The 20,825-nt window shown below is 47.3% G+C and overlaps 1 protein-coding gene and 1 long non-coding RNA gene across 2 annotated transcripts; one reads left to right on the top strand and one right to left on the bottom strand.

Annotated features, from left to right (window-relative positions):
* Positions 1-15,101: 15,101 nt before the first annotated feature.
* On the top strand, positions 15,102-16,611 carry LOC100216793 (uncharacterized). Its single transcript, NM_001366969.1, has 4 exons — positions 15,102-15,340; positions 15,468-15,512; positions 16,169-16,201; positions 16,276-16,611. Exons 1-4 carry the CDS (start codon positions 15,301-15,303, stop codon positions 16,452-16,454), a joined length of 297 nt encoding a protein of 98 aa, NP_001353898.1. The 5' UTR covers positions 15,102-15,300; the 3' UTR covers positions 16,455-16,611.
* A 172-nt stretch (positions 16,612-16,783) lies between these two features.
* On the bottom strand, positions 16,784-19,327 carry LOC109944841 (uncharacterized). The gene is made up of 2 exons (XR_002268083.3): positions 17,616-19,327; positions 16,784-17,413 (listed from the first exon to the last, which is right to left on the bottom strand). It is a non-coding gene; the product is annotated as an uncharacterized lncRNA (long non-coding RNA).
* Positions 19,328-20,825: the final 1,498 nt, after the last annotated feature.

Here is a 20,825-nt window from a genome sequence, read left to right as displayed (position 1 = left end):
GCAAGGTCCGACCCAGCCTCGGACGGCGACGCGGCCCAGGGACTCCTCCGGGAATCCGGCCCGAGCAGGCGGCTCGGCCAGTTACCCCTGGGGCCTCGGCCAAGCATCTTCCAAGGGCGCCAGCCCGACCCGAGGCCTCGGGTCATCGACTCCGACGTCGAGCCCCGCTGATGGGCAACCCGGCTAGGCTCCGGCCAACCAGGTTCCCATTTTCGAGCCAACTCCGCCTCTGTTCGTACTGATATCGCTACCCCTGGCCTCGGCTCATCGAAGAGCGGCCAAGGGGTCCCTTTAACTAAGCTAGAGGAGCCTCAGACAACAAGGCCGATCGAGCCGAAGGATTCCTACGCCTCCGGGATACGGATACCTCACTCGTCACCTTGACACGGGGCGACTCACGCTTGGTGAAGCGGTTCAGATAATCAACAGACGAGACTTAGTGCTCGAAAATGAGGAAAAAACACGGCTCCGTGCCGAAATTACATACATGTTCAGGCCTCGACGGCCACAATGAGCAAAAACTCTGGCATTCGAAGTGCCATTACAAACGGAACTCCGGTTCCCCCTCCGCAGGTACGAACAACCCCACTCCGAGGGGGAAGGCCTGCGGAGCAACAGAAGACTGACGAGCGGCTCGCCGCCACCCGTTCTGATTACGGCGACGACCACCCCCGCCCCAGGCGGCGAAGCGGCCTCGGCAGCAGCTTCGAGGCAGACGTCGCGACAGGGGGGCTCTCGCCCGCAGAGGACGAGAACCAGCCATTCAGGCCGGGAGACGGAGACCCAAGGCTACCGGCGCCCTAGCCGAGCAACGACGGCCTACCTATCCCGGCATGGCTGGAGGAAGTCCCCGCGAGACTGGAGGATGCCATTCTCCCCCAGGCGCCGGGGGAAGAAAAGGGCAGCCGACCCATGCGGGGACAGCCCCCCGACTCGCCTCATCCTCCATCTTGGCCTGGATGACGAAAATCCTTGAGGCCAAGGGAAGGGTAAAGGCCGCAGCTTGGCTCGCTTTCCCCCACCGCCGAACTGGAGGTCACCATCTTGGGTGACCGCCGGTGGGGGGATGCGGCCGGGCTGCGTGATGAAAATCCTTGAAGCCGAACGATGGCTGAAAGGTACCAACTCCCACGGAGTTGCGTTCCTCCGACGAGGAGGCGGAAAGACGGCGGGTACCCCCCATCCGGGGGCTTGGAAGATGGAAAGACGCGACGCATAAGGGAGGGAGAAGACATGGTCGCCTTCCGAAAGGGGTCGCCCTCCTTTTAAAGGCGACTCTCCCTACGTACGCCCCCAAACGCCACGGGCCGAGTCTTCTCCAACACGCTCCAAGGCCCTCCCCTGCGGCGCGAGGGCTGGGTCCTGCATATCATGCAAACCGACTCAGAAGCAGAAGAAGCCAAACCACCGCGCGCGGTGCACACAACCGCCCAGCGGCTACGAGCGATTCCCCACTTTCGCCCAGACCAACGGGCGGGAGGGGCGGGTAGCCATGCAGGCAGCATGCAACCGCGCCAGGTGGACGCGCTTCTCCGACTTCTGACGCGCCGGCTTGGAGGCCCAGGCCCACGCGTCGCGGAACCAGCGCGCCAGTTGCTGCATGCAAGCAACCGCACCGCCACTTGTGCCACCGTCGCGCCTCTTTGGTTGCGGAGCCTATGCCGCGACTCGAGGCGACCCAGCGCACGACCCAGCAGCGCCAGCCTGGCGCGATGGTCAAAGCGGCCGAAAGTGGGCCGGCAGTAATGGCGGTGGCAGGCGGACGGGCGCAGCAGTCACGTCGTCAGCTAGGCTCACGTCCCATCCTGGGACAGCAAGAGGGCCTCCTCCCACGGCGTGAAGACGGAGCACCCGTGAACCGTTCCTCGAACGGCTCGCGCACGCGTAACGGCCGCCCCGCCAACCACTCGCCCCGTCGCATTAACTCCGCGGCGGGACAGGCGGCGCCTCTGGCAGGAGAAGCGGACGACGCTTCGCCTTCGCCGTAATAACCGCGTCAAAAAAGGTACGCCACGTCGTTCGATTTCGTATCCTTTTTTCCTCTTTCTCTATCTCTTGCAACAGGGACCGGGAAAGGGGGATACCCCGAAAAGGATCCTTCTCTGTGAAGGAACCGGGCTTCGAGCCCCCCCTACTGATCAGAGGTTCGAAGGCTGGCCCCCCGAGGGGTTCGACAGTCGCCTCAGATCGCGTGGGCCCGACACCCACTACTGGTCAGGGGTTCGAAGGCCAGCCCCCCGAAGGGCTCCATGGCCGCCTCAGGCTACTCGGGCTCCGCGCCCATTACTGATCAGGGGTTCGAAGGCTGGCCCCCGAAGGGTTCACAGTCGCCTCAGACGCCGAGCGAGGGATGACCAGGGGTACGTTCGATACATAACCGAGGCTCGGGCTGCGCTCCCGAGGTACCCTAGGACATTTCTGAGACCAGCGGGAACGATCTTGTAACGGAATCCCATCGGAGGGAGGCATCGAGCCCTCGGACCCCGTCGCCAGGGGACCGGGTCCGGCAAATCACCCGCAGGTACTTTTGGGCGTGCCTCTGGGCCCCTAGCCGACCCCCAACGAACGGGGCACGGACGTCCACTCAGATTACCCGCTTGCAGCTCACCGGAGACACCATGTTCGGTGCCCATCGAGGGTAACATGGCGCTCTCCCCCCTCCTCCTTGCGGAAAGGCGACGTAGGGGCGTATGTAAAAAAGCCGAGTCTGTCCCTGATCGTCCTCTCGCCCTGTGCGGAGGCTCAGGGGCTGCTCTCGCAAACCCGGCTCCGGCCAAACCGTTGACAGCGTCAACATACCAGCCCGAGAGCTTGGGCCCCGACCGTGCACCCGGGCTATGGCCCGCATGAGGGAACAACCAGACCAGCCGAAGCATTACGCAAGGCATTAAGACCTCGAAGGAGTGTAACCACTCCTCCGAGGCCTCGGGGGCTACACCCGGCGGGTGCGCTCGCGCGCACCCACCGGAACAAAGTGCAACCGAGAAAGGCTGGTCCCCTTGCAAAAAAGTGTGACGAAAGCCTCCAAGCGAGTGCTAACACTCCCTTCGAGGCTCGGGGGCTACTGTCGGGGACCATAATTAGGGGTACCCTCAAGACGCCTAATTCTCAGCTGGTAACCCCCATCAGCATAAAGCTGCAAAGGCCTGATGGGTACGATTAAGTCAGGGATCAGTCCACACGAGTGACTCGATCACACTTCGCCCGAGCCTAGCCTCGGCCAAGGGCAGCCGACCTCGAGAGACTTCCGTCTCGCCCGAGGCCCCCCTTTTAACGGCGGACACACCTCCGGCTCGCCCGAGGCCTTGGCTTCGCTTAGAAGCAACCCTGACTAAATCGCCGCGCCGACTGACCAGGTTGCAGGAGCATTTAACGCAAAGGTGGCCTGACACCTTTATCCTGACACGCGCCCCCCGGCAGAGCCGAAGTGACCGTCGTCACTCCACCGCTCCACTGACCAGTCTGACAAAAGGACAGCGCCGCCTGCGCCACTCCGACTGCAGTGCCACTCGACAGAGTGAGTCTGACAGGCAGTCAGGCCTTGCCAAAGGCGCCATAGGAAACTCCGCTCCGCCCGACCCCAGGGCTCGGACTCGGGCTAAGACCCGGAAGACGGCGAACTCCGCTCCGCCCGACCCCAGGGCTCGGACTCGGGCTAAGACCCGGAAGACGGCGAACTCCGCTCCGCCCGACCCCAGGGCTCGGACTCGGGCTAAGACCCGGAAGACGGCGAACTCCGCTCCGCCCGACCCAAGGGCTCGGACTCGGGCTAAGACCCGGAAGACGGCGAACTCCGCTCCGCCTGACCCCAGGGCTCGGACTCGGGCTCGGCCCCAGAAGACGACGAACTCCGCTTCACCCGACCCCAGGGCTCGGACTCCGCCCTGGCCTCGGCCGAACGATCTCCGCCTCGCCCGACCCGAGGGCTCGGGCTCGGCCTCGGAACAGAAGACAGACTCGACCCCGGCTTCGGAGGAACCCCCACGTCGCCCGACCTAGGGCACGGGCCCGCCACGTCAACAGGGAGCGCCATCATCATCCTACCCCGAGCCGACTCGGGTCACGAAGAACAAGACCGGCGTCCCATCTGGCTAGCTCCGCCAGATGGACAATGATGGCGCCCCACAAGCTCTGTGACGACGGCGGCTCTCAGCTCTCTTACGGAAGCCAGGCGACGTCAGCAGGGACTCGACTGCTCCTACAGCTGTCCCTCCGCCAGGCTCCGTTGCTCCTCCGACAGCCACGACATCACGCCAGCAAGGTGCCAAGACCTCTCCGGCTGCCACATTGGCATGTACCTAGGGCGCTAGCTCTCTCTCCGCTAGACACGTAGCACTCTGCTACACCCCCCATTGTACACCTTAATCCTCTCCTTACGACTATAAAAGGAAGGACCAGGGCCTTCTTAGAAAAGGTTGTCCGCGCGGGGACGAGGACGAGACAGGCGCTCTCTTGGGGCCGCTCGCTTCCCTCACCCGCGTGGACGCTTGTAACCCCCCTACTGCAAGCGCACCCGACCTGGGCGCGGGACGAACACGAAGGTCGCGGGATCTCCACCTCTCTCACGCCCGTCTCCGGCCACCTCGCCTCTCCCCCCTTCGCGCTCGCCCACGCGCTCGACCCATCTGGGCTGGGGCACGCAGCGCATTCACTCGTCGGCTCGGGGACCCCCCGGTCTCGAAACGCCGACAGGTATACTAGCCGAGCTCACGGTCATGAGCAGCTCAGGACTCTCTGATGATTAATTTATGGAACTAAATTCAATTTGTCATATGCATTGCATCGCAGGTGATGATGTTACTTTTGTTCTACTACTTAATTGGGTTGGTATTTACTTATACTTAGTAACTGCTAATAAAATTTTGACCAACTTTAAAAGCAATGCTTAGCTCTAACCTTCCTCTTTGGTAAGCCTTACACTTCACGTGAGCTCCCACCTTTGGCGAGTTCATGCACATTATTCCCCACAACTTGTTGAGCGATGAACGTATGTGAGCTCACTCTTGCTGTCTCACACCCCCCACAGGTCAAGAGCAGGTACCGTAGGATGAGGCGCATGGAGGATGCTGCGATGAGTTCGTGAGAGATCTAGGCCGTCGTCTCCCAGTCAACTTTGGGTTGCTGGACCGTTGTCTCCTTATAATGTAATTATTTATTTATTTTGTATAGAACTCATGTTATGTAGTAAAGATGTGACATTCGATCCTGTGCCATGATTCATCATATGTGTGAGACTTGGTCCCAGCACACCTGGTGATTATGTTCGCGCCCGGGTTTTGGACCCCTAAAATCCGGGTGTGACAGTGGTCCCCTGGTCCCCACTCTTTCTAGTTCGGTGTCCCTTTCATATTGTCATGTTGAGATATTGCTTGTTAAAAACATGTATATTTGTATAATTTTTTATTAAGTTTTTAATTGTGTATGATAATGAATTGGGAAGAAATTTGATTGATTATGCATTTATGCTATTGAATTGTTGAAAATTATTGTCAGCGTCATATCTGATGGAAATCCGAAACCTGTTCAAAACACGATGGACACAACTGCACAAGCATGGATATGAATTTCTACGCACGGGTATAGACGCAGACAGATATTGGTTGCAACTGTGGATGTAGTTGAGGACGGATATTTGCAATATTTGATACATTGACATCCCTACTCATCCTCGCACAGTCCGTCAATGTGCTCCACCTCTCTCGACACTTCCCTCGCTCTCATCGCCGGTGACTGCCGATACCACGACGATGAGCGTGTGCTTGTAACTTCCCCTCCTTCCCTTCTGATCATGGATGTTTATGTGTAGCCTACCAAACACGTTCACAAGATAGCCACCAGGTAGGGCACAAGAACCGAACACAATACCTAGCTATTCAGGACATATTTAATAGTAAACCAAACACACATAGTTGCACAACTGCATATAGCCTGAGAACCTTGGCTATTCCCCTTAGCCAGACTATAGTAGGGACAGACCCAGAATAAAATTGGAGGACACACTTGCAACAACAAGCAGCAAGATATGAGAGCAAGAACATTTAAGTTGGCTAAATATATATCTAATGGTGAAAATCTAGGCTCTACTATTTACAAAAGAGAAATAAGTTGGGCATATGCTCTACGTAGGTCCGCCCCTGCGCTGCATCTTACCCATCCAACCAATCAGTCCCATAGTCGCGACTCGCGAGTTCGTTGCTGAGAGCTTTCCACAGCTATAAAAGGCAGCACATGTACTAACCATTACAGAACGTACAAAAAGGAAGGGGTGTTTGTTTGTGCACCATAGTGGTTGCCTGCTTGTTGTTGTTGTTCTTCTTCCACCCTCTGTTTCAAGTGCCAGTAGATCCCAACAATATTCCATCCAAAACCTTACGGATTGCTTTGTTTTATTTGTACCAAGAAAACTGAAAGCAACCCGTCTTTTGAATCGAGCACACGAGGCACCTACCAGTCTACAACAAGATTTCAGATCGAGGAACTTGTTTTTAATGTTTCCTCGGTGTGAGATGTGCGAGATTACATCCAAGTTTGGACAAAGTCTGTCCGAACTAACGTGGACCAGTTGCTGCTCGCAAACCCCATCTTTGTTTTTTTTTAAAGGTCATCCTTCGCTCTACCTGTACAACAGACGCCGTGGAATCAACGTTCAATTTGAAAGCAGCCATCCATGTTTAATTTATGTTTGCATACTTGTTTTTTGGCATTAGATCACGACGAATCAAGTTGTATTTGTAGTTGAAGTTGAAGGCATCCTCAGTCTGCTGCTGCACCTGCAGCTGCTGAAGAGGCCAAGATCGTGTCTTGTAAATAAGAAGCCATTTGATGCGATGTGGGTCAAGAGAAAGATCATGTCAGATGTTGGCTGCTTGCTGGGTCGTTTATCTGTTCCACAGGAGACCATATGGTTGCATGTGTGTCCAGTGACAATTGTGGCGTGAGAATCTAGTCTGCTTGTAATTCAATCCTTGCTTATTATTTTGTTATACAATAATGCAAAGATGAAAGTTATAAGTCGAAGATCTCCTAATTAAGCTGTTAAAGCGCACTCGAAGACGGCGGCACACTTCTGAATGAAGTTGTTACAGACGACTCAAAACGTACAGGTGACCGACGACCCCGGCCTGTAACAGTAGTGGACCTATTAACAGTAGTGGCCTAGCTAATGCTATAATTTGTAACGCCGCAAAATCTCATTTTGGGGATATAGTATAATTTTACAAAGATTTTGAACTAGAATATCTGTTAATCAGAATTCCTATAATTTGGAGATATCTTCTCCTAAAATAAGTAGACGGCGGTACTAAAACATGATAGAGATATAAATCCTAAAACTTTTGAATCTGGAATTTAATTCGGAAAAGAAAGCATAATCTTTTTGTTAGAGTGGAATATCTCCCTCTTGAACTATACAATTGGAAACACTTCTTGAAGTATATATATATATATATATATATATATATATATATATATATATATATATATATATATATATATATATATATATATATATATATATATGTAGTATTTAGAGCCCTGAGCTCTATTTACCTACAGGAAGCCCCGACCAGGTGTGCAAACCGCACCGGACCCTTTTTGGCTTATTGTACCTACCTGTGCTTACGCTAAATTACAATACGAGTTATGCTGATGTGTGTATCAGTTTATGCAAATATAGTCTGCGCATATTACGTGAATCGGGCCCACGATCCTGCCCACACGCTCACGATTATCCAGTCCCACGCTGTCACTATAAAAACACCCCCACGCCGCCAGGGATTAGGTTTTAGCGGCGGCGTCGGTTCCCTCGGACGTGCGAGCAGGCGCCCGTGAGCAGGAGAGCCCTGGCCGCCGCGGCGCTCTCCAGCCGGCGGATTGGCGGACGTGGAGGGGGCGCGAGGAGGAGCCTCAGCGTCCGCGGCGGTACAGCTTCAGGAGGCACCGGTCGGGCGCGGCGGAGTGGGCGGCGGTGGTGTTGTTCATGGTGCTGGCGGTCGTGGTGCTGCTGGGCGTCGTGGTCGTCCTTGTGGTGGTGTTGCTGCTGCAGCCCCGTGCGCCGTACGTGGCGGTGCGGGCGGCGAGCCTGTACGCGCTGGTGTACGGGCAGACGGGGGCGCTGGACGACGTGCAGGTCACGGTCCTACCCGTTCTGCGTGCCCGCCAGGGGCGTCCTCCCGCTGGCGTACGTGGGGCGCGCGCAGGGCGCCCCGCTGGGTCACGCCGGCAGCGCCGCCATGGAGGCCGCGCTCCGCGACAGCGTGGTGCCGTTCCGGGTGGAGGGGGAGGCCCGGACGCGATGGAAGGTCGCGGGGATCGTCGGCGTCGACCAGTGGACGCGCCTGGCTTGCCAGCTTCGCTTCTTCTGGCCCAACGACACCGTGCTCCCCTTCAGATGCAGCTCCAAGTCCAAGCTCTTGTTCTTCTGACCGTCGTGCCCTCTGTATTGTCTAGTGGCTACTCTTCTGACCTCAGTTCCATGGCCGGGCGTGAGCGTGACGGATCAAGATTCAGGAACAACAAATGGCTTCATCGTTTTCTTTCTTGTCTTGGGTTCGTTCAGTTATTAATTCACCCCCATGTCGCATGTATAGGTCGGCAAAAAAAGATTTTGTCTTTGGGTTCTTTCTTATTGTATTTTACGCTTCCACTAAAAAGCAAGTACCACATTCGTCGTTTTAAAACAGATCATTGATTTACGCTAAAATTCGTATCCATTTACGCTGTTTCGGACCACGTCTTACGCTTAAATCCACCTGACCTAGAACCCGAGCACGATCGGAGCGCGATTTTCACGCTGTAATTTAGGCCACATTCGTTGTTACGAAATAGATTGATGATGTACGATAAAATTTGTACCCATTTACGCTGTTTGGTTCACGTTTTACGCTGAAATTTGACCAAGCCAAAATCCGTGCACGATCGAACGTGATCAATTTTCACGCCGTAATTTTCGGACCCCATTCGCTGTTACAAAACAGATATATGATTTACGCTAAATTTTGTACTCATTTACGTTGTTTTAGCTCACGTTTTACGCTGGAATCCGCCCGAGCAGAACCCGCAAACTGCGGCTGTAAATTAAATTTTATTTCCTTCTACTAATGCTCTCAAACCGTAACTGTCCATTTATTTACGCGATTATGCAACACGTCTTTCCTTATATCAAACCGGTCAAGATTTATATAATGCATGGTTTATGCTATCATGTTACACATCGTTATGCAGTCGTAAACGGTTTATTTATGCATCGTTATGCAGTTGTTAACCGCCGCCAATATCACAGATACGAACGTGGACGAGCGGCTGTAAATGAGAATTTGTTTCCTCGTGTAACTGTGCCTTTATTTACGCGAACGTGGGACACGTCTTTCCTTATCTCAAACCGGTGGATATTTAAATGTTGCATGGTTTACGCTATCATGTTACACAGCGTTATGCAGTCGTAAGCGGTGTACACATGGTAATATTCGTTCCCGTGATTCGTGGCCCAAAAGATTCCTTCTATGCATGATTTATGCACATTTCTACATATATTTATGCATGCGTATATTGCCTGTCACGTCTCATCCAGGATTCGTGGCTATCATATGCATGGCTGACACATGCTGGCGTACAGTGGGTCGACCACGACCTGGTTAGCGTCCTGGCTGGGGCTTCCCCCACTAATGGAAGCCCAGAGCTTCCATTACCTCTTCCATATATATATATATATATATATATATATATATATATATATATATATATATATATATATATATATATATATATATATATATATATATATATATATATTGCCCTCAAAATAAGTAAGAGCCAAGTATTCATTTTTAAACTAACTTTTAATTGAGCACACATTCAAAAATGACATTTTCCTAAAAATAATAATATGTGAATTATTCTTTATTATATGTTTTAGAGCATTTACTTAAAAGAATAGAATAGTAATACTAAAATAAAATATATACTTTGCATCATGCTGTATTTTAGTGTGTGCGTTCAAATATGTGAAACTCAAAACTATATTTCAATTTAAAATGAAATTCAAATAAAAGAAAATGAAAAGAAAGAATAGAAAAGATAAAAGGGAAAGGAGAAAACCTGTTGTTGGCCCGAAATTCACCCACGCGGCCCATTCTTGTCTCCCCACTACACGGCCCATTTTCCTTTCCCTCCGCCTGACCCACTGACCTACGAGGCTCGCTCCATGGCGACCCATCTGCTCGTGTGCGGACTCGCGCATTGACATCGACCCATGGAGCCCACACTGTCATCCTCACCCCTAGGACTTGGAACCGACATGTGGGACCCGCATCCCACGACTCCTCACACACGCCCGACGTGTCCGACCGAAGAGGGCCACCGGTTAGTGACTTCGTTCCTAAACCCTGCTACCACTCATTGTCACTTGGGCCCCATGTCGTCAGGTTTATCCCCTCCCTCGCAACAAGCTGTACAGAATCGAGCGTGCGGTCGGGGAGGGGGATCCCATCCCTATTCCACCGGAGCCTGCGCATGCAAACGGGGCCAACCAGGGCTCGCCTCTGCCCTATAAAACTCGTAGGGCCGAGTCAGAGAAATTTGAGACACTGTGCAAAATTTAAAGCAGTGTAATGTATGTTTTATTAAAAATCAGTAATAACAATCTATAAGTTACAGTAATATATATTGCAATATAATATCTAAAGAAACATTTCTATTTTATTTGAATAACATCGTTCTTTTGGCGGGTTTTCAAGAAAATCTTGTACAATATGCTTATATTCGATTTTCTCCAAAACTTCACTATCGAGTGTTAGGCCATGTTTGGTTTATTTAGTCTAGGGACTAAAGTTTAGTTAAGGCACTAAAGTTTAGTCTCTAACATGTTTGGTTCTAGAGGCTAAAAATAGTAAGAATATACTAAATGACTCATAAGAAGACTAAAATGGTCTTTAACATTCTCCTGCTATTAGTACAATTGAACTAAATGAGTGGTAAATATGGAATTAATATGATTTAGTCCCTTTTAGCATATATGTGAAGCACTAAAGACTAAATCATTTTAGTCCATATTTTAGTCCTAGTATTTGGCAAAAAAGAGACTAAATGGGACTAAAAACTAGAGACTAATCTTTAATCCCTCTAATCAAACACCCCCTTATTGTGGCTAAATAATACGTCTTTATCATAGTAGAACACAAATATGAATTTAGTAGCTTTAATTTAGAGAACTTCGTTCATGCGGACAGATATGTTAAGATTCTATGAAGATTTATTCTCTAGTGCAGCGCTCGGTAGTTTCACTTCATCGCAGCGGTATGGTAGGGAGGAAAATATGTGCTAGATATTAATATGTGTAGAAGATCATAAAACTAAAAATATATACATCTGCTAAGTTTTGGTGCTCTTAATTTTTGGAGGCCCTGTGCGAGCGCACGGCTCGCACATGCCTCGGCCCGGCCCTGAAAACTCGGCCTCCTCTCAGACATCTTGCATCACGGTGAACCGGAGGACCATGAGTACCATTGCCGAGAGGGAGAAGAGAGAAGGATAAGCCGCCGCCGTTGACGGGCGTCTTCATGGGCTTAGGTATGGAGAAAAGCCACTTGTGGGATTCGTCAGCACTTCTGTATCTGATGACGTTGGGGTGCCCTTGGCTGCAGATATCAAGATCAGAGCCGAGTTTGGGTGAGGCGAAAGTCTTCCCGAGGTGATGGTTGAATCCTTTCTGACGTGCGCCACAATCGATAGTGTGGCTTCCTGCCAGATTCGCGGTGGTGTAGGTAGCCGAGGCTGAGCTCGGGCAAGGCGGAAGCGGTATCCGAGGGTGAGCTCGACATCTGGCGAGGCGGCGTTTGCGCCTGAGGGCCGGTCCGTCCTTCTATCGTATTACATGTCCCGTCAGGGGATGGCAGGCGGCGTGCGTGCACAGTAGCACATGCATAATCATGTTGTTGGTATTTGACAATACCGTAGTTTTGTTGTCATTGTACGGCTATAACCCCGCGCGGGGTAGGTACGTGCATTGAATGTGGCTGTCCCCTGATGGCCTTTGGGCACACTTTGTCCTTATCGCCTGAGATGGGTTCGAGCGAGGCGAACATGGTTGCCCGAGGTCGAGGGAGCCTCGGGCGAGGTGGAGAATCTCCCGAACGTGCGACCTACTCGAGACAGAGCTCGTGCGAGCCAGAGATTTTGGAAGACCCTCGCGCGCGCGGGGGGGGGGGGGGGGGGGCTCGGTCGAGACAAAGTTTTAGGGATGACCCCTGATGTGGACCTCGTAAAGGCGGCCCTAATTATCGTACCCGACACCCTCCAAAACAATCCATCGTCAACCTAATCCTCCATCCGATCATGTACACACTTTTGCTAAATTCTAACATCATGTTGTTTTTCTAATTTTTTGCTAAACTTTTCTCTATTCAGTCAGAAACAAAACCGAACCAAAAAACAAAAAAACGAAATTTTCGGTTCCGTCTATACTAGATGCATATTTCGGTCTAGTTTTCTGGAAACCGAATTTTCTAAAAAACTAAGGAACTAAACTGAACCGAATGCCTAGGCCTACCCATTAGAAAATGCAATATTTAGAGGCAAATTCAAATTAATTATATCAAGTCAATACGAATTGAAAAAACAAGATTTAAAATTACAAGAGACATCTATGTTAGAGTTTACTTTGCTATTTTATAACGGGCTATATATTGAGTCTTTAGTATAATTTTAGCATGTCAATGGATTAATTTAGATCAAGAGAAGTTATGAGCGGGTACGCGAGAGAAGCAATCCCGTCCCTGCAAACCTGATAGAGACTAAATTTTTCACGCTTTGATTCTTGTAGAGACTAAATTACCCTCATCCTCGTCTAAGGGTGTGTTTGTTTGAGAATTGGAAGAGAATGGAGCGGCTCTATTCCTATTTTCTGGATGTTTGGTTTCTAGCAAAAGAGGAGTTGAGCGACTACTGGAGTCTCCATATGAAAATTTATCATAACTAGTTGGGATGCTCCCGTTCCACCAAAACGATCCAATGTGATCTCCCGGACGCGAGCGCTCTCTTTCCTCTCCTCTCCTCTACATATATGACTATCCAACTAAACAAAGAACGGAGCGGCTCTGTCCTATTCTACTCTTGAACCAAATAAAAATGGAGCGGTTCTGTTCTGCTTACCAAATACATAAGGGCGCGTTTGATTGGAGAGTTAATTCGAATGGAGCGGTTCTATTCTAGTTTTTGAAAATGGAGCCGTTCTATTCTCTGTTTGGCAAGTAGAACAGAGCCACTCTATTTTTTGTTTGGTTGAAGAGTAGAATAGAGCAGAGCCGCTCCATTCTTTGTTTGGTTGGAGTGCCATATGAGTGTAGAGGGGAGAATAGGAAAGAGAGCGCTCGCATCCGACCATTTTGATGGAGCGGGAACTATTTATGCTAAATTTCCATATGAAGACTACAAAAGCCGCTTTGCTCCTCTCTTGTTGGAAACAAACATAAAAAAACTAGAATGTAACCGATCTATTCTCCTCTATTCATCAACAAAATGAACCCTAATAGAATGGCTCCATTTAAAAAAATCTAGAATAGTTCTCCGCGGGATTGCCATCTAGTCTGGACATTGGAATCGACCAGCCCGAATTTTTTGTATTTTAGCCCTTAAACAGAAGTAAAATCACGTTTAGACCTAAAAAAATTTTAAATGCAGTTTTGGACCCTTTGCTCGGCGCCATAGCCTATGGCGCCGAGCTAACACAGCTCGGCGCCATAGGCTATGGCGCCGAGGTCGTGTTGCGTTGGCACAACCCAGACGCGTGGCGTCGACGTGGAACCGAGCTCGGCGCCACAGATCTTGGCGCCGAGCTCGGTTGTGTTATTAAAATATTTGTTGCATACATGAGCACAAAGCCCATCTAGCCCACTTGGTAGAGCATAAGGCTTCTAACCATGTGGTCGTGGGTTCAAACCCCATAGTTTGCATTTTTTTTGTTTTTTTTTTGTTTATGTCGTTGGTGTGTCCGCTTAAATTTATTTCTCGCCTAGATTTTTTTTATGTCGTTGTGCCTAGTATTGCCTTCCATCTTGCACTGCATGCGCGCGCATTTCAATCTACAGTTTCCGAATTTAAAATGCGCGTAAATAATCGACTAGCTCAAATCATGCATGTGCAATACAAAAGCAATGTAGTAATTTTATAAAATGTCATCCGTGCATTATTCAAAATTTTACTACTTTTTTAAAAAGACCGAATGCATGGCATGCATGTTTTCATCTTGCAAATTAAAATCCGCAGAGCTTAGTGCATCTCCAATAATTTAAAAAAAACATTTAGTAATTTAGTGAGCTTTTCATGTAGCTAAAAAAGGTTAAGAACAAATTTCTTGAACAAAATCTAACTTAGTAAAAATATAGAAAACAATTTTGCATTACGAATCATTAACTATTTCTAAATCACTATAACTATTTTTATACATTTTTTTCTTCCTTATATACATTTGCTTTGATAAACAGCATGCCCTACTTATTATTATTCTCCACAACCTTTCACATACAGAGATATTGGCCGATCAGTACATGAGCATATATTTTGGGTCGATTTTTTCAATTGTGAAAAAAAATCTAGGCGAGAAATAAATTTAAGCGGACACACCAACGACATAAACAAAAAAAACAAAAAAAATGCAAACTATGGGGCTTGAACCCACGACCACATGGTTAGAAGCCTTGTGCTCTACCAAGTGGGCTAGATGGGCTTTGTGCTCATGTCTGCAACAAATATTTTAATAACACAACCGAGCTCGGCGCCAAGATCTGTGGCGCCGAGCTCGGTTCCACGTCGACGCCACGCGTCTGGGTTGTGCCAACGCAACACGACCTCGGCGCCATAGCCTATGGCGCCGAGCTGTGTTAGCTCGGCGCCATAGGCTATGGCGCCGAGCAAAGGGTCCAAAACTGCATTTAAAATTTTTTTAGGTCTAAACGTGATTTTACTTCTGTTTAAGGGCTAAAATACAAAAAATTCGGTCGACCAGCTGGAAAACTGTCAACTATTACGGACTGATGGGCCCAAAGACCTGGTCCCACTAGTTAGACGCTGGTCCTGCTTTTTTCTGTTTGTTGTTGCGCCAGGAAGGTGAGCCTGGCCTAAAAGCGACGGGAAAGCCTATCAGCCAGTGAAGCCCACTACGGTCCGACCGATGTCTCGCTGACGTCACCTCGTGTTCACCAGTTACCACCGGAGTCCGGAGTGAAGCGCAGGTCGGGTTCGCTTTTTTCCTCGGCTTCTTCTCTCTCGTCCATCAACCCAGGGGGAAGGAGCGGGAGGGAGCGAGCCATGGTAGTCAGCACGTTCAATGGACCCGGGATTGGGATCGGTGAGCGAACCAAAGTTCTCCTTTCAGGCGCCAAGATCAGATCTTGATGTTGCTCTCTCTGATTTTTCGCTCCTTATTTGGTTTGTTGAATTCTTCTCTTTCTGTTTGATGCGGTATTGCGGTGCAGGGTTCGGTGTCGGCTGCGGGTTCGGCGTCGGGTGGGGGTTCGGAGGTGAGAGCATGCTCGTTTTCGCGTGATTAATTTGCTTTTTTTTGGTGGGAGACGATTAATCTGCTATTCTTTTCTGAAGGTTGTAAGCGTGGATTAGATATCTTAACTTGTTGAATTGAACTAGCGGGGTCCTTTTTTGGATTCTGAATTGTTGATTTCCTGTAGTGTTGGCTGTATTTGGCGGTACACATGGCTATCAAATTATGGACAGGACAAGCATGTGGCTGCAGTTCAGTCCCAAGTTGTTTCCCTTGTGATTCTTCTAAATTGTCAAATACGGAAAGTAAAATAAAGTTTTAGTTTCCGTATTTGACAATTTATGGACTAAAAGGAAATATAATGGAGAGACTAAAATGGAATATAATAGAGGGACTAAAAATTAGTCCCTATAAACCAAACACCCCCTTAATATCTGTTTACTGCTAACTAGGGACTAGGGACCGACATTGTGTATGTGGATTGGTTCGGATCACCTGACCAACATGATCATAAGTATATTTTTATGAAGCTACGATTTGAGTAAATGCAACCAATGCTTAGAATGATTCATTTGACTCCAAAAGTCACTTAATTGTGATTGGAGGTAGTAATATTCAATGACAATGTGTATTCATGATCAAGAAATGACATGCTTTTGATTTGCTTTTCTACCACAGGAATGCCTCTTAACATGTTCGGCTTGGGTATCGGTACTACTTCTAAGCTTATCATCACTTACATTTCCTTGTTAGTAGATTACTAAAATTTATCTTGTTAAAATTAGGTGGGGGTTGTGGATTTGGTCTTGGACTAGGATGGGGCTTTGGAAATGCTTTTGGTTGTCAGTATCGATCTTCAAGAGTTCAGTTCCAAGGCATTGAATTTCAGAAGAAGGCGGAAGGAGATGATGCACCAAAAGTTGTTTCACCGGAGCTTGCTCAAAAGTCTCGTCCTTATGGCTAGTATGCCTGCTACCATAAAAATTCAGAGACTGTTTTGTGTGATGAATCACAGTTTAATTACATACCTACGTGTTCCTTGTTAGTAATGTTATGCTACACTTATTTTCGTTTCTGTTGTAACCAGGATGAAGTTAATCGATGGGATTTTCAATTAGGAAGAAATGACACTAATGTTTGCCCTACATGCTATCCATTTACTTTTCATGGCTGAAGGATCTTCGCTATGATTTGTCGCTGTGCTTTATGCTGTACAGCTACCATATCGTGACTTGGTCTGAAATTTGAATTGGCAGAAAAATATTGAAAATAAATTTGCTGAAACCATCAGTATTATGATCTTTCATGTTTGCCTCTCCTTTAACAGTATGAGAACCAAAGCTTTGATTGGTTTCTTTTCTTAGGACAAGCTTAAAAATAAAATAAAATAACTGCTGCTCTAAAGGTACAGTTTAGGACAGGTCTTTCAAGTTGAACCAACAGAAGGTTAAGAAAAAAATACAAAAGAAAGGCGGACATTGTTTCCGATCTGTAGGTGGTTGCTGCGACTGCACCCTGGGAATCAGAACAACTGGTAAGCATGAAGCATCCATGGACCTGCCATGATGGTGATGACTTGCACAACTGTATCTCTTTTCTTCCTGAAAGCACACAGCTGTGTCTTTCAATGGTTTTTATTCCAGTGCAAAGCCTCTCATATATCAAGCAAATGGATGGTCAAAGGAAGTAGAATCATTCTTTGATGTAATAGAGCTTGCTGGCTCTGCCTCCCCAGTCCTGAACCAGTATGACTGCTGGAATGAAGCTGCGCTGCTGGGGACATCCTCCATGACCCATTCAAAGCCCTTGGGGTAGTAGATCCCTGTCCTTGGGTGTGGTACCCACAATGATGTTTGTGGAGACCTCGCTTCTGTAGGCTCCAGTCGCTTCACAAGGTTAGTCCTTTGCTTGTTCTTAACTTCCCTGCAAATGGCAATTTAATCACTTACTTCAAAGAACTGAAATGATGGTGCGTGTGCCAATACAAGCCTTTTGCAGTATAATATGAGATCAATCCTTGTTGTTCAGCCATACTTCAAGCTCATCAAGGCGGAAGCAACCAGAATGAACACCTATCTAATCACTGTTGGTTTGACATTGCAGGTTCAGAGTGGATCAAAGTTACCGGAGCAGAGCTGCCGATTTCGCAAGCGCATGGCGACCCATGAATGCAGGCTGGGGTGTTTATCAGGATGCACTGGTGGTTATCCTTGGTAGCAACCAGCTGATGCCAGTTCCTCCTTGTTTGGTACCTCCCTCATCCTCAAACCAGGTATTTATACACTAGCCGTAACCTTACAGACACAATGCCACCACCAACCACGTTCAGCAATGAAACATACACCGTACATTCATTGGATTATAGAGAATTGGACACTCTTAACATTCAGCAAAGCTAATGAGAAGGGTGGTTATTACTGGCCTACGGGTTTACATATGGTTTTGTTAATTGTTGCTAGCTTCTGATTGGGCAACTAAAATGATGGTTTTGAGCCTCTGATTGGACTCCTCTGGACAAAACACCGCCGGAACTGATTCTCCCAAAATCTGAAGACAATTTTGCCGAGGAGTGCAGTCTTGGATTGCAATGTTTTGCTACTTTGTGGAATCATGCGACTCACCACCAATGCTGTAGCTAGCATTATTAGTAAAGTGGAACCTTGGCCTTTTGAACAAAAGATGGAAGCAGGACACAATCATTAGAAAACTGCACAGTAATACACAAATTCCACTATGAAGGGTTGATAGCTGCAAATTGTTTTGTTATAAACTCATTCCTCACGCATATTTCAAGATACATATATCTCCATGGTGAAGTTTTTTTTTTTACTTTACTGGATGGCTGTCCCCATAATTTCTGTGGATGGTACTCGTTACCTGATCCATCTTGCCCCAAACATTCTACCTGCCACCGGTGGTCTGTTTCTTGTGCACAATAATGGAGATCATGGGATCTGATTCTCCCCTTCCAGAACGCATAGCTACGGTGTAAAACTAAAGACATAGCATTTTATCGCACCGTGGTTCTGTTTCTCAGGCCCTCCGGATTTGACAGTACAGTCATAGGAAGGGTGGCACTTTGATTTGTGAGAAAAAAAAAGGTAACAGGGAGGGAAAGGTATATCGGCATAGATAGGCGCTGCCTGCATAGGAGCTGTACTGGGACATGTTTGAGAGTGGAATAAAGCTGCTGATTTTGTTCTCATCGGCTTCGATTCGTCTGTTGGTTCCATTGCTTTTGGTAGAAGAGTACAAAGTCTTTCAGTGCTGGATGGTATGCTGCTATTCACATCAGGGACAAGCCTCTGAGATCTCAGTTGTTGCTTGACAAGGAATCTTGATCACTTCACAGATTATTGGCACTTGTTTTTTGCGGTTCCTATTCCAGGAGAAATTATGCTGGAATGTTTTGCTTGTTACTCCCTCTTGCTCAGAACAGTTTCCACTACCTGCAGAATTATGCACAAATTTCGTCTGGACATTGGAAGCCTGGAACATAATATGGCAAAAAACTTTTGGTGCCAAATTTTCACATAAAATTTTCATGTGGAATCCTAAATAGAGTAATCCATTGCACTATAAATCGACTACTTGTAAATGGGTGGGAAACATATTTTTTTGTTTTTTTTCAGGTTTATTATCTTAGTAATCAGGTTTCTGGATCGATGAAATCGAGGAACAGAAACGTGGTACATGATACGTTACTAAAACGGTTTTAACCCTACGGGATCGAGATTGTTACTACGTTCTCGTAACGGAACGAACGTTCCCAAAACAAGGAACGTGACCACATTCTCCAGTTTATTCTTTTTATTATTGTAAATAGTTACCCTTTTTATTATTGCATATAGTTACGTAGCTAATTTAGAAACTCAAATCCTCTTGAGTTCTGATATCATCAATAACATATTTAGGATTAGTTTTGCAACACTATTTTTCTAAAGGAATTTTATTTTCTTAAAGAACATTAGCTCATTTTTTTTGGGGGAAAATAAGAATCCCTTGTGAAAATAGAGTTACCAAACTAGCCTTTAGGTTTTTTTGGCATGTTTTTCCTATCTGTGTTTGACTCCCTTTGTGTTTGACTCTTCGGTTCCAAATTAGTCCATAAAGTGTCTCGTTGACACGGGGAAGGGAGCGCACTTATGGACTAGTTTGGGAGAAAAAAAAACATAGTGGATTAAATGAGCTAAAATTCCTTTATTATTTAAAATTGAACAAGAACGAGACTCTAGGACTTTTAATCTCTCCTGGTTTTATGGTCTCAAACTAGCCCTAAGGGTTGATTTAGTGACCTAGAAAATAGAGGTGATTTCCTTAGTCACTAAATCTCTCTATGGATCTCCTTTATTTCCCTGGTCACTAAATCAGCCTAAAAGCATCTTCAAGAGACTAACCAAATAATTCGTCAAGTTAAATTTTGGCTACTCAATAACAAAATAACTCTTGAACTAACTAGTTATTTAACTCGCTAAGCTATCTAAGAACATCTCCAAGAGACTCTTCATTTTTTGCTCTCTATTTGACTATCTATTTACGTTTTCATAAAGATTAGAGCATCTCCAAGAGACTAGTAAAATAGCTTGTCAAGCTAAATTTTAGCTACTAAATAGCAAAATAGCTCTCCAACAGGCTAGTCATTTAACTTGATAAGCTATCCGGCTCTCTAAATTGACTCCCTCGCTAGCTAAATTTGGCTAGCAAATTTCGCTAGCTAAGCTAACTTGCATGTTGGAGTGTCTGTTGGAATGAGATGTTATATTTAGAGTTTAATCTTTATAGAGTGACAAATAAAGAGTAAATAGAGGGTAAAAAATAAAGAGTCTTTTGGAGATGCTCTTACACTCTATATCTGCATTTTAGTCAAACAGATTATTTATCTAGTTTTGCTAGTCAGGTGGCTAGCCAAATTTAGCTAGTGAGAGAGCCAATTTAGAGAGCTAAATAGCTTGTGAGTCATATAGTTAGTCTGTTGGAGATTTATTTTGCTATCGAGTAGCCAAAATTTGGCTTGACGAGTTATTTAGCTAGTCTCTTGGAGATGCTCTAACTCTCCAAATTAGCTTCATCACTAGCTAAACTTAGTTAGCCACTCTAACTAGATGCTCTTTGTTACATGGTTTTCTACATGTTTAGATTTGAAGTTTTAAATAGAATACAAAAATAAATAATCCACTCAATAGCCGAACAGCGTAGCTTTGGAGACTACGATTCGCAGGCGTGCCCGGCGATACTGTTCATATCTGTAAGGGAAAAAAATCATACTGCCTGCAGAACTATCGTCAGTTCTGGTTTTCGTCTGGGTCTCCGAAATTCTGCAAACTGTATCTCAACT

This window comes from Zea mays, chromosome 3 (genome assembly GCF_902167145.1).
Source record: "Zea mays cultivar B73 chromosome 3, Zm-B73-REFERENCE-NAM-5.0, whole genome shotgun sequence".
Lineage (NCBI taxonomy): Eukaryota > Viridiplantae > Streptophyta > Magnoliopsida > Poales > Poaceae > Zea > Zea mays.
The sequence above is the reverse complement of the archived record's forward strand: the minus strand, read 5'-3'. Positions and strand labels throughout refer to the sequence as shown.